At 51.2% G+C, this 12,217-nt stretch overlaps 1 protein-coding gene across 1 annotated transcript; it reads left to right on the plus strand.

Annotated features, from left to right (window-relative positions):
* Window positions 1-1,090: 1,090 nt before the first annotated feature.
* LOC105807306 (cytochrome P450 1A1) lies at window positions 1,091-6,504 on the plus strand. Its single transcript, XM_012640664.1, has 7 exons — window positions 1,091-1,197; window positions 3,564-4,429; window positions 4,966-5,092; window positions 5,181-5,270; window positions 5,364-5,487; window positions 5,604-5,690; window positions 5,859-6,504. Exons 2-7 carry the CDS (start codon window positions 3,593-3,595, stop codon window positions 6,142-6,144), a joined length of 1,551 nt encoding a protein of 516 aa, XP_012496118.1. The 5' UTR covers window positions 1,091-1,197; window positions 3,564-3,592; the 3' UTR covers window positions 6,145-6,504.
* The last annotated feature ends 5,713 nt before the right edge of the window (window positions 6,505-12,217 follow it).

A 12,217-nucleotide genomic window follows, 5' to 3' on the forward strand; every position in this document is an offset into this window, starting at 1 on the left:
AGAGACTGGCCCTTTAAGAGCCCCACCCCTAGGCCCCCCTCCCCCCCTCGCGTGACTGTGCCGAGACCCGCGCCGGGCTGGGGAGTTGGGCGGCTGGGTGGCTGCGCCGGGCCTCCGGGCCCTTCTCACGCAACTCCTGGGCACCGCGCCCCGGGCCAGGTGGGGCGGGGATGGGCCGCCTGACCTCTGCCCCTGGAGGGATGTGGCAGAGGCACGTACGCTAGCCCGGGGAGCCTCCGTGCCAGGCGCCCCTCCGCGGTCCCCGGGGTCTCCCTGCAACACTTCCCTCGGCCACCCACTGCTGGCCGCGCGGCCCCCAGCCTCCCGATTTCTCTGCCCTCCAACCCAAGCGCTTGCAATCCTCGGAGCCAAGAGGGACCCTCAAGGGCCGGTGGGTCCCCGCTGGAGCAATCCGGGGTTGCAGCGCGTCTAAGGTGACCCTAGAGGCCGCGCAGAGGCGCCAGCGAGCGCTCGACGAGACTGCACGTCCGGCATCCATTCCCGTCCCTCAAGCGAGAAGCGCGTGCCTGTGCTAGTCGTCCGGGCTTTGGGGGAGCAGGGCCAGCCCAGTGGCGCCTCTGGCCTTCCGGCCCCGGTGACCTCAGGGCCGGGGTCGCCGCCCTTCTCACGCGAGCAGAGCGGGGACTCAGACCTGGGGGAAAGTCACAGCCGGCAGCCCCGCCCCTGCCTGGCTGGCCCCGGTTGGATAGCAGTGAGGGGGACGCATTTGCACGCCTGATGTTCCAGGGGGTGCAAAAATGATGAAGAGGAGTCCCCATGCCCCAGGATGGATAGCCCTTCTCTTCGGACTGTCCTGGGACTTCCCCCTCAAACCTCCACCTTGGCTGGGTTCTGTGCTGCCTTTGGGGTGCCTTGGAACTAGGGGTCCCAGGTGTCCCCAGCCCTCACCTCTTTACGTGCTGGCACCTGGATGAGTTCTTGTCCCCCACCCCTCCAGTCCCCCTCATATCCTGGAGCAATCAGCCCTCCTCAGGCTGCCCCTCCCTCTGTCCCATCACCATCCTCCAGGGAAGGAGGCGTGGCCACATGCAGGAGCCTGCCTATAAAGGTGGCAGTGCCTCGGCCCTCACCCTGAAGGTGAGGGTTCCTTGGAGCCTTCTCTGATCCTCCTTGGGGGGTCCCTGGCTCCACAGTCCAGTCTTCCCAGCTCAGCTCAGCATCTCCTCACAGCCACAGGTGAGTGCTGGGGGCCTTCTGGCTTGCCTCTTCCCTTCCAATAAAAAGAAAATTTTGGTGCCTCCAGGTCTTCCTAGGTAGCCACTGGTCTAGCACGTCTGTAAAAGGAGGCTAGGTAAGAATGTCCTTAGTGACCAGTCAATCTAGCCCTCTAGTGGGGAAACTAAGTCCAGGGGAAGAGCAGGACTTGCCCATCGTCCAACAGCTAGTACTAGACCTCTAGTTGTAGGTGGCCTCCCATTCAGGACTTTGGGACCCAGACTCTGGCTCTATCCCTCACTTAGTCCCAGACCACCCCAGGGCTCCCCCATCAGGGTTACCTGGGAGGCTGGAGTAAGGACATAGCTGAGGGAGGCTGGAAGCCTGTGCAGCCCCTCCCTCAGGCTATGCGATGACAGGGGCTTCTCGCAGGGTGGGGCAGGGTGGATGGAGGGAGTGGGCTAGGTTCTTACCAACCGTTCCCCACCATATCTAAAAGCTACCCCGGCAGGCTCTACCCTCCCAAGGGATGGCTTGGCAGAGCTGCAATGTCCTGACCCAGACAAGAGGCTAATCTGAGTAGGGGTCCCAGGCACTGCCCAGGGGCCTTTCCTATCCTATTGACTGTCTTCTCTGTCCTCTGCTGGGAGGCAATCAGTGTGACAGACTGCCAACTGCAGGGAGCTGGAAACACTAGTCCCTGAAAACTCACCAGTCACATCTCCCTTGGCCTCCTCCCATCTCACAAAGGCTAGAGGTCCTGGCACCTGTTGTGAAGAAGGGGACAATGGCACACCAAGGGCTGGCAGTGAATTAGGGGTCTAGTGTGTTTTGGGATTCGGCTCTCCAGGACGCCTCCCTACACTATGAGGCTGTAATGCTTGGGTAGGAACCACGCAGCTCGCTGCCTCGTATGGTTCTCCTGTGGGCGAGACTGTGGTTCCCCAGAGCAGATCTGGGTCTCTGCTTCCCTAGGATCCCATTGGTCGCTCTAAATTGGGAGATTTTGTCCCCCCGTCTCTCTCGTGTGTTATAATTGAAGCCCACAAAGGTAAAATGACCAGTCTAAGGCCACTTGGGCTGGAACACTGGGTCTCCTGACCTCCAGTCCCAGCACCAGGCATATGCCCCAGGCAGAGCCTGATGCCTTGGAGAGAGTGGCCTATGCATTTGTACAGCCCTGCTAGACCAAGCCTAGAGAGAAAGCATCGTTTCGGCTTCTGTTAAGTTCAGCTCCCTTCCTGATTTCCAGTGTTCCAGTCTGGAGCGTTTTTACAGCCTAGTGGGAACCCTCCATTTATCCTTGGCTCTCAGGTGACCCGAAAAAGGGGAAGGCCCAGACTGTTCTTTCATTGAGAATTGAGCCCAACGAAAACTCTGGCCTGGAACTCTGTGGCTGGGAGCTCAATCTCTCTGGTCTCCAGCTGCTTTAAACTGTGGGCCAGTTGAACTCAGAGAGATGGGGCTGAGAGCAATGTGGCTTGGGCAGTGGCTTTCCTGTCCCCTGTCCCCTCCTCACCCTGTCCTGGGGTCTGGTAGGATTTCCCAGATCCTGGGATTGAGCGGTAGAGAACTGAGCGTTTTGGAAAAATTCCTTCAGTGACCTGACCACCCTTCAAGCGGAGGTACCTGTGACAGCAGATGGAAACTTCCCAGGAGCTGTCTGTCCCTAAGAGGCCTGAGTCCTGGCTCTGTCACTGATTGCTGGGTGAATTTGGGCCAATCAGTGAGTACCCCTTTCTGGAGGTCAGTTTCCCCAGATGTGAAATGAGGCCAAAGGAGCGAATAATCCCTAGCTCCTCTGATAGTATGGTTTTCCCAGGTGTGGTGGGTAGGACTCAAAGAGATCTGGGTGATAAACGTTGATTATGTGTTTATTATCATGTGTTAGGGAAACAACTCAAAGCTGTATTTTCACACGGATATTGTTTAGGATGATGCTATGTGGGTGGATTTAAGGTTGATTTTAGGGACATGTGAAGTAATAGTAGTGGTGCTATATGGAAATCACGGACTGGTTTGGAAGATGCCATGTCAGATTGGTACAGGTAAGAGAAGGTGTCCTAGAATTAGGCAACTTCGGTTGGGGGTCTGTACCCAACACTACCTGGCTGTGTGACCCTGGGCAAGTTACTCACCCTGAGCCTCGCTGCGTCTCCCTCATAGATTTGTGGCCAGGACTGAAGGAAAAATGGCTGCGAAATTCTTGGCACACAGCGGCAGCTTAACAAACAACTTCTTCCCACCTCCTCTTCCTCTTCGTGTCTAGGCAGCAGTTCGGGGTAGAAAAGTTTCCCCTTTTGCTGACCAGCGTGATGACACTAGGTTGTTGGCTCCTCCATACCTCTGTCTGATGGCTTGGTTTCTCTTCCTGCCCCATCTCTCAGCAGCCACCTCCAAGAGCCCTGCGCTGATCATGCTTTCTGAGCTTGGACTCCCACCCTCCATCTTGACCATGGAGCTTCTCCTGGCGTCTGCCGTCTTCTGCCTGGTATTCTGGGTGGTCAGGGTCTCGAGGCCTCAGGTCCCCAAAGGCCTGAAGAGCCCACCAGGGCCGTGGGGCTGGCCCCTGATCGGGCACGTGCTGACCCTGGGGAAGAGCCCGCACGTGGCGCTGGCCAAGATGAGCCAGCGGTACGGGGACGTGCTGCAGATCCGCATTGGCTCCACGCCCGTGCTGGTGCTGAGCGGCCTGGACACCATCCGGCAGGCCCTGGTGCGGCAGGGTGACGACTTCAAGGGCCGGCCTGACTTCTACAGCTTCACCTTCGTCACTAATGGCCAGAGCCTGACCTTCAGCCCAGACTCCGGACCGGTGTGGGCTGCCCGCCGGCACCTGGTCCAGAATGCCCTCAGCGCCTTCTCTACCGCTTCCAACCCGGCTTCCTCGTCCTCCTGCTACCTGGAGGAGCATGTGAGCAAGGAGGCTGAAGCCCTAGTCAGCAAGTTCCAGGAGCTGATGGCAGGGGCTGGGCACTTTGACCCCTATAGGTATGTGGTCGTGTCAGTGGCCAATGTCATCTGTGCTATATGCTTTGGCCGGCGCTATGACCATGATGACCAAGAACTGCTTAGCTTAGTCAACCTGAATAATGAGTTCGGGGAGATGGTGGCCTCAGGAAACCCAGCTGACTTCATCCCCATCCTCCGCTACCTGCCCAACCGTGCCCTGGATGCCTTCAAGGACCTGAATAAGAAGTTCTACATCTTCATGCAGAAGATGGTCAAGGAACACTACAAAACATTTGAGAAGGTACAGGCTGGGGAGAGGTAGGTGGGTGGTGGAAGCAGGTAGGGTCAGGGGCTTTGAGGTCAGAGATAAGAGGGACAGCATGGGGTTTGGCAAATTCTCAGGGAGGCTTCACCCAGTTGTGGAGTGGACTCCATCCTTGGCAGGGAAGTAGAACTTTTTCTCCAATATCCCTTCCACACTCCCGTTGGACAGCAATGGCCACTGCACACACTGCACACACATGCAGGACCCTGGGCCACTTTTTCGAGGACCAAGAAGAGTTAGAGAGTTTGTCTCCTAGCCACATGGTAGAAAAAAGTTAAAGAACACATCCAGATGGTCACAGTACCAGACTCTGTGTGTCAGGTGTCCCTTGAGATGAGGCTAACAGTATTCTAAGGTAGGAGAGGGCCTTGGGGAGGAGAGAGAAGCTGGGATGACAGCCTCAGGGGGTATCATCTCTTGATCAAAGGTGCTAGGGGTCGTGGAGGCAGGCGCAGATGGAGAGGTAGGTCTGAGTTTGGCATCTTGCTCACTTGTGGACTTTCCCTACCCAGGGCCATATCCGGGACATCACAGACAGCCTGATTGAGCACTGCCAGGACAAGAAGCTGGATGAGAATGCCAACATTCAGGTGTCGGATGAGAAGTTCATCAGTGTTGTCTCAGATATCTTCGGAGCCGGTATGAGTTACCCCATTGTGCCCTTCCTGTACCCAAGTGCCCTGACCCACCACTTGCCTAAATTCTCCCTTTGTTCTACCTCATCCAGGGTTTGACACAGTCACAACTGCCATCTCCTGGAGCCTAATGTACTTGGTGACGAACCCCAGGATACAGAGGAAGATCCAGGAGGAGCTAGGTAGGTGGTAGCTCCCTTCAAAGGGGTCAAGATCAGAAGCCTGGCCAAGGTCTAGGCAGCCCCTTAACCAATCTGGTCCTCTGTGTTCCGCAGACGCGGTGGTCGGCAGGGCGCGACGGCCCCGGCTGTCTGACCGGCCCCGGCTGCCCTACATGGAGGCCTTCATCCTGGAGACCTTCCGACACGCCTCCTTCGTCCCTTTCACCATCCCCCACTGGTAAAGCCCTATAGATCCGCTGCTTCTGACGCTTGCCTTACTCCCGTCCACACACCTGATTAGGGCAGCAGGAGGGATGTGGCATGTGAGCCTGACTGAGCTTCCTTTCTCCCCAGCACCACGAGAGACACAAGTCTGAATGGCTTTTACATCCCCAAGGGGCGTTGTGTCTTTGTGAACCAGTGGCAGGTCAACCATGACCAGTAAGTTGAGAGGGGCACGGGAAAGGCTGGGCCTCTCCTCTCATGGGGTTCAGACCCTCCTGTCTGCGGGCTCTGTGCCCATTCCCTATCCATTGGGGCTGGGGCTCAATCCACCTGATGCTTCTGAGTCCCCAGCCTGCCACTTCAGCTGCCTCCCTCTGGTTACAGGAAGCTGTGGGGTGACCCATCTGAGTTCCGGCCCGAGCGCTTTCTCACTCCTGATGGCATTATCAACAAGGCGCTGAGTGAGAAGATGATTCTCTTTGGCTTGGGCAAGCGGAAGTGCATCGGGGAGACCATTGGCCGCTGGGAGGTCTTTCTTTTCCTGACCATCCTGCTGCAGCAGGTGGAATTCAGCGTGTTGCCAGGCATGAAGGTGGACATGACCCCCCTCTATGGGCTGACCATGAAGCATGCCCGTTGTGAGCACTTCCAAGTGCAGATGCGCTCTTAGGGGCCCGAGAACTCTGAAGCCCAGACTCTGTCTACCTGGCCTACCTGGGCAGCCTGGCCAGGGGGCTGGCCCAGGGGTGTCTAAGCTTCAGCCTGAAACTCATAGAGACTGGCTTGGCTGTTTTTGCTCTCAGAGCTGTGGGCAAACCTAAGGGATCATGCCTGCCCCTAGCCTGGACTTGTCCCTCTCCATATCGACCAAGGCAGTGAAAACAGCAGGCCACACAGGAGCTGCTGGAGCCTTCCAAAGTTGTGCTTGAGCTAGGAGGCCTGGTAAGGTTAAGGAGGCCTCTGAGAACCTCTGAAGAGCTCTCTGTTTTGTTTCTTTTTTTTTTTTGAGACAGAGTCTCACTGTGTTGCCCTGGCTAGAGTGCCGTGGCGTCAGCCTAGCTCACAGCAACCTCAAACTCCTGGGCTCAAGTAATCCTTCTGCCTCAGCCTCCCAAGTAGCTGGGACTACAGGCATGTGCCACCATGCCCGGCTAATTTTTTCTATATATTTTTAGTTGTCCGATTAATTTCTTTCTATTTTTAGTAGAGACGGGGTCTCGCTCTTGCTCAGGCTGGTTTCGAACTCCTGAGCTCAAACAATCCGCCCGCCTCGGCCTCCCAGAGCGCTAGGATTACAGGCGTGAGCCACCACGCCCTGCTGAAGAGCTCTCTGGAAGCCCCTTGGCCCAGCAGCTGGCTGTCTCTGTGGGGGAGCTGACTGGTTTGAGAAACAGACCACACCATGCCAAGATGTCTTTGACAACTGGGAGCCACCAAGACTGGAGAGAAAAGACAACCCAGGATACCGGGACAGAGGTGGCCTCGCTGCTTGAACAACGCTGGGCAATCTGACCCCATGGGTCTGGGGATCGTGCCAGGGGGAATCGCCTTCCTCTGCCCTCCCTGCAGGCAGGAACAAATGGGGCTGCCTCTTGGCCTTATAAGGCTTGTTCCTGTCCAGGAGGGTCTGAGGACTTGTGTCTAAGAGGAGCAGAGAGCAGACGGAGTGCACATATCTGGGCACCAGGATGAGGGCCGGGGGACGGGTGGTATTTCAATCACTTTCTGCTGGTTTCCCTTCTTTATACCCTCTATGAGTATGTCTGTTTTTAATGTTTGTAGACACCAGCCTTTTTATTCTAGCCTGTATTGTGTTTGCATGTTTGCATTTATCATATATAAGGGTGTAAGAACCATTGATTTAATGCAATAGAGAAAATTCTAACCCAAGTATCCAAAAATGTGGAGGAACATCTACCTGAGCTAAATAAAGATATTCTCCTAAAGTCCTATAGGTGGAGATTTTTTGGATCTTAAATGAAGATATCAGTCGTCTACACACTCCCCCTGGGCCCCATCCTATGTTGGATTTTACTGTGGGAAAGGAGCAGTGAAGAGGTAAAGCCATTGCTCTCAGGCATTCTGTTTGGGGGACAAGACTCTTATCACTTCACTGACTTCTTCCCTCTCTAACTTATCACACATTGATGAGGAGTACTCTCGAAACCAGGCACTGGGGGTATAAAATGAATAAAACACGGTCCCTGCTTTCAAAAGCCTCCCAAACTGGTTGAGGGAACTGCCACTTAAACACATCATTCAATTCATTGTGATCAGGTCTCCACCAGACAGATACGTGCAGAAGGGTGGGATCCAGAGCTGGGAGTGGGCTGGGTGGGTGAGCAGGCTCTGGGAGCAGTTCTCAGGTCTTGGGGATATCTGAGCCAATCCTTCCATGCAGGATGAGGGACAGTCATACCTGGGACGCACAGCATTAGATGCTGAAGCCCAAGGGGGTAGGCTCTGGTCACAGTTTTACAGGGAGAAGGGTTCTCACACTGGAGGTTGGAATCTGCCCCTCACTCTTCATGCCCTGGTTCAGGTACTGCAGCCATAGAACTCAAGGCTGATTGCAGATGGAGAACAAGGCCTTTGTAAGCAGACTCTGGCCCAAATTTCAGCGCCGAAAGCCCCTGTCCATGTGAGACGGCAGGGTGATGGTGCCAAGATGGACCCACACAGCCAGGAGCTGCTCTAACGGGCTGAGGGGAGACGCATCTTGGGGTGTGAACCCCCTTACCCCACACCAGCCCAGCTTTCTTCCTGAAGCGTTGTGTGGCGGCCAGCAGTGGCCACGCGTGCGCTGTACTTGCCGGCGGGGTTAGACGGCTCTCACTCTCCAAGAGGTTCAGGCCACTGCAAGGAACAAGCAAGCTGCAGTCAGCTGGAGAAACTTGCTTTGTGCGAGAGGATGAGAAATTTGGTGCCGAATCGTTCTCATATTGGTTTATTTTCTACTTAAAAAGACAACTCGTATTACATGCTATAACATAGAGAAGCCTTGAAAACATGCAAAGTGGAAGAAGCCAGACGCAAAAGGCCTTGTATTGTAGGAGTCCACTCATGTGAAATGCCCAGAAGGGGCAAGTTTCCAGAGGCAGAAAGCAGATCAGTAGTTGCCAGGGAATAGGGGCCAAGGCAAATGGGAAAGTATAGGGTTTATTCCAGGGGTGATGGAAACATTCTAGAACTAGGTAGTGGTGATGGTTGTACAACTTTGTGAAAATACTGAAACCCAATGAATCATGCAGTTTAAAATGGTTAAAATGGTAGACAAAATGTTTGCCAATCTTTGTTCTAAAAAAAAAAGCGAGGGAGGAATGGAGACAGCATATGCAAAACAATTTATGTAACTGTCTCGGTAATCACTTTGGAATTGGTAATATTAGTATGGCTATTTTGAGACTATAGTGTAATGTGAGATAAAATAAATGAGTAATTAATAACGAAGATTGGCCAGACATGGTGGCTCACGCCTGTAATCCTAGCACTCTAGGAGGCCGAGGTGGGAGGATCGCTTTGAGGTCAGGAGTTCGAGACCAGCCCGAGCAAGAGAGAGACCCCCATCTCTACAAAAAACAGAAAAATTATCCAGGCATCGTGGTGCGTGCCTGTAGTCCCAGCTACTCAGGAGGCTGAGGCAGGACGACGGCTTGAGCCCAGGAGTTTGAGGTTTCCATGAGCTATGATGACACCACTGCACTCTAGTCTCGCTCTGTCTCAAAGAAAAAAAAATGAGGATATTCTAATTCATCATCCCCTTTATCCTTGAGAGCCAGGACTTCTGGTACGGAAAAAAGGAGATACAGACGTCATTTAGAAATGGTTAAGTTTAAAAAAACAGGTGCCATATCTGTACCTATCATCTATGTATCTAATCAACCTTTCTTTTCTTTCTTTCTTTCCTTCTTTCTTTCTCTTTCTTTTTTCTTTCTTTCTTTTTCTTTCTCTCTCTCTCTCTTTCTCTCTTTCAAGTGCTGGACACGATGACCAGCTCACAGCAATAAGCATCCCTTATCACAGATTACGATCCAGGGCTGCTTCTTGGAGAAGCAGCTGTTTACAAATCTGGAACAAGGAATGTAAAAGACAAGCCTGGAGCGCTTGGTCATCCCAGATAGAAAGGATGCTACAAAGACTACCAGAGCTTGATCAAGTCTTTCTGGAGCCAATTTGAAGAGGCTCCAACTCTTGGAGACAGGACAATTTAAGTGTCAACAATAATGATAGGCTGGGCGCAGTGACTCTGTCGCAAATTATAACAATAATGATAATTGCCATGGATTAAAATCCATCAAATATGTTTGAATCCATGAGTCCATACTTCTTTTTTAAAAGAGAGCTGGTTCTTCAGAGGAACCAGCCTACTAACTCCAAAAGTGAAAATCCAAGGTCAAGAATCAAGTATGTCTCCTACCTTTCCTATATGAACTATACCTTTGAATTACCAAATAGTAGATTAGAATAAGAATCTCGTAATAAAAGTATTCCAACTAATGAAAGAAAAAGAAATAATAGAATTAGATTGTTACTATTTGGCAGCCACCAATAAATTAATGGATCTGGGCATTGTGTCCAACAAAACATCAGAAAAAGAGAGGAAACCACACATTATGCGACCACCAAAGAAAGAACATGACAGCATCTGTAAAGTTGTCAAAGGGGTTGAACCAGAGTCTGACCAAGCCTCTGGATCTAGCTGCCAATTTGCAATAAATGCAGAGGATGAAGGGACACGTTGAACTGCAAAGTGAGTGTGCAGTCAGTCAGATTCAGACGTTGGGAGACTCTGTAGGTCTCTGGGCCTTCCTCCACAGAACGACTGCAAGGGAAAGAAAGGGATGGAGGGGAAACCTGTAGATGAACAGAGACTTAAAAGACATGTCAAATTTTAAGAGATGAACAACTCTGAACTATAGCGTCTAGGGATACACGCTTGGTGATAAAACTACAAAGAGCAGGGAAATGATTGCTATAAGAGCTTGGAGAGTGGCTAATTTTGGGGGAAAGGAGTGAGTTATAATTGAAATCGGACATGTGGAGGGCTTCTCGCATGGTTGATGAGGTTCTATTTCTTGACCTGGTTGTGTTTTCAAGGATTTTTGCTCTTCAAAAATGAAGAAATACATATAGCTTTTATTGCTTTTTGTTTTTTAGATATATGATTAGTATATGTTGTCAATACCCTTCAGTGAAAGAGCACAGGGAAAACACCTGTAGTTAGACAAGTTGGATTTATTACTCATTGCAGTGGGGAACCATGAGGCTCAATAAGAGGGTGTTAGAATTACTGATTGTGGGATTTGGGCTTTCGTTGGATGATTTGGGAGAAGATCTAAGGTAGTTGGGGTTAGCTCTAGGTGGGATGCTGTCAGAAAGTGGGGGCAATTCTATGACTAGGTATTTGGTGGGTAGCACAGGGTCCTTGATTTTATCTGTGCTTAGACAAAATTATGAAGTGGCCTTGTTTTGTTTCATTTTATCATGGTTGCAGAGTAACCATGTCTGACGATGATGTTCTGGGAGAAGAGAACTGGAGGACAGGAGAACAGAACAGCCTGTGAGCATCAGACCAGCTTATCATAACACATGGACAGCAGAATAGTTCTGGCTGTCAGGGGCTGTTCTTTCTCAAGTCTCCTTTTTGGTCAAGGACAAAGTTAGATCTCAAGACGTTAATGCATTATACCCAGATATCCATCCTCGCCAAGGTCTTGCTGATTAAGATCAATTTCTTGATCAAGAACGTAGTCTGGAATTGAACCAGAATTCATCTTTTCTTCTTCTGTTGTATGATGAGTTATTGGACCATCCGATGTGGCAATGGCCGTGCAGTAGCACTTAAGATGCCGCACGGGCTACATCAGCCAGTTGTAACATAGGCAAATGATCAGAATCAAAATAACTCTTAGTCCTTGTAATAGGGCTGGAAGCCAAGGGCCTAAATTACGAAATCCAGGCAATGAAAACATGTCCCAGAATCTGTTTTAGGGAGTCAGGTGGCTTTTACTGTTTGTCCTATAGTATTTATATAGGTACAGCAAGTAGCATTTGCCATAGCACAAATTCTCCCTTGGTTGGCCAAGAGGAAATCAAGGGCTATGTGACTGTCCATGACAACTCTTGTTAACGACGTTAGACCAGTTTGTTGGGTTTTCTGAGCAGAAGTGGTGTCATATATCACTTATGGTAGGTCAGACACAAGCTTTGAACTTTTTCTAGTTGTCCTATTCCAACTGAGGGAATTGTAGCTGGCAGAGTACACATGAAGAGGGAATCAGTTATCCTTTCTGAAAGTTCTGAATAATTTTGGCTTGCCTCATTTTGGAGGCTACTGAGTGTCTTTTACAGGAAGCATGATATGTTTATATTTTAGTATCCCTAAAAAGAACCCCTCATCCATTGCTGTGAAAATGTAAAATGATACATGTGCTTTGGAAAAGTCTATAGTTCCTCAAAAGTTTAAACATAGAGTTACCATAAGATCCAGCAATTCCACTCCTAGGTATATACCAGAGAAAAATAAAAACATGTGCTCACACAAAAATATGCCCATGACTGTTTGTAACAGTGTTATTCATAATAAACATCCTTATAGGCCAGGCGTGGTGGCTCACGCCTGTAATCCTAGCACTCTGGGAGGCCAAGGCGGGCGGATCGTTAGAGCTCAGGAGTTCGAGACCAGCCTGAGCAAGAGCGAGACCCCGTCTCTACTAAAAAAAATAGAAAGAAATTAGCTGGAA

Source organism: Propithecus coquereli, unplaced genomic scaffold (genome assembly GCF_000956105.1).
Source record: "Propithecus coquereli isolate 6110/MARCELLA unplaced genomic scaffold, Pcoq_1.0 Scaffold155, whole genome shotgun sequence".
In the NCBI taxonomy this organism is placed as follows: Eukaryota; Metazoa; Chordata; class Mammalia; order Primates; family Indriidae; genus Propithecus; species Propithecus coquereli.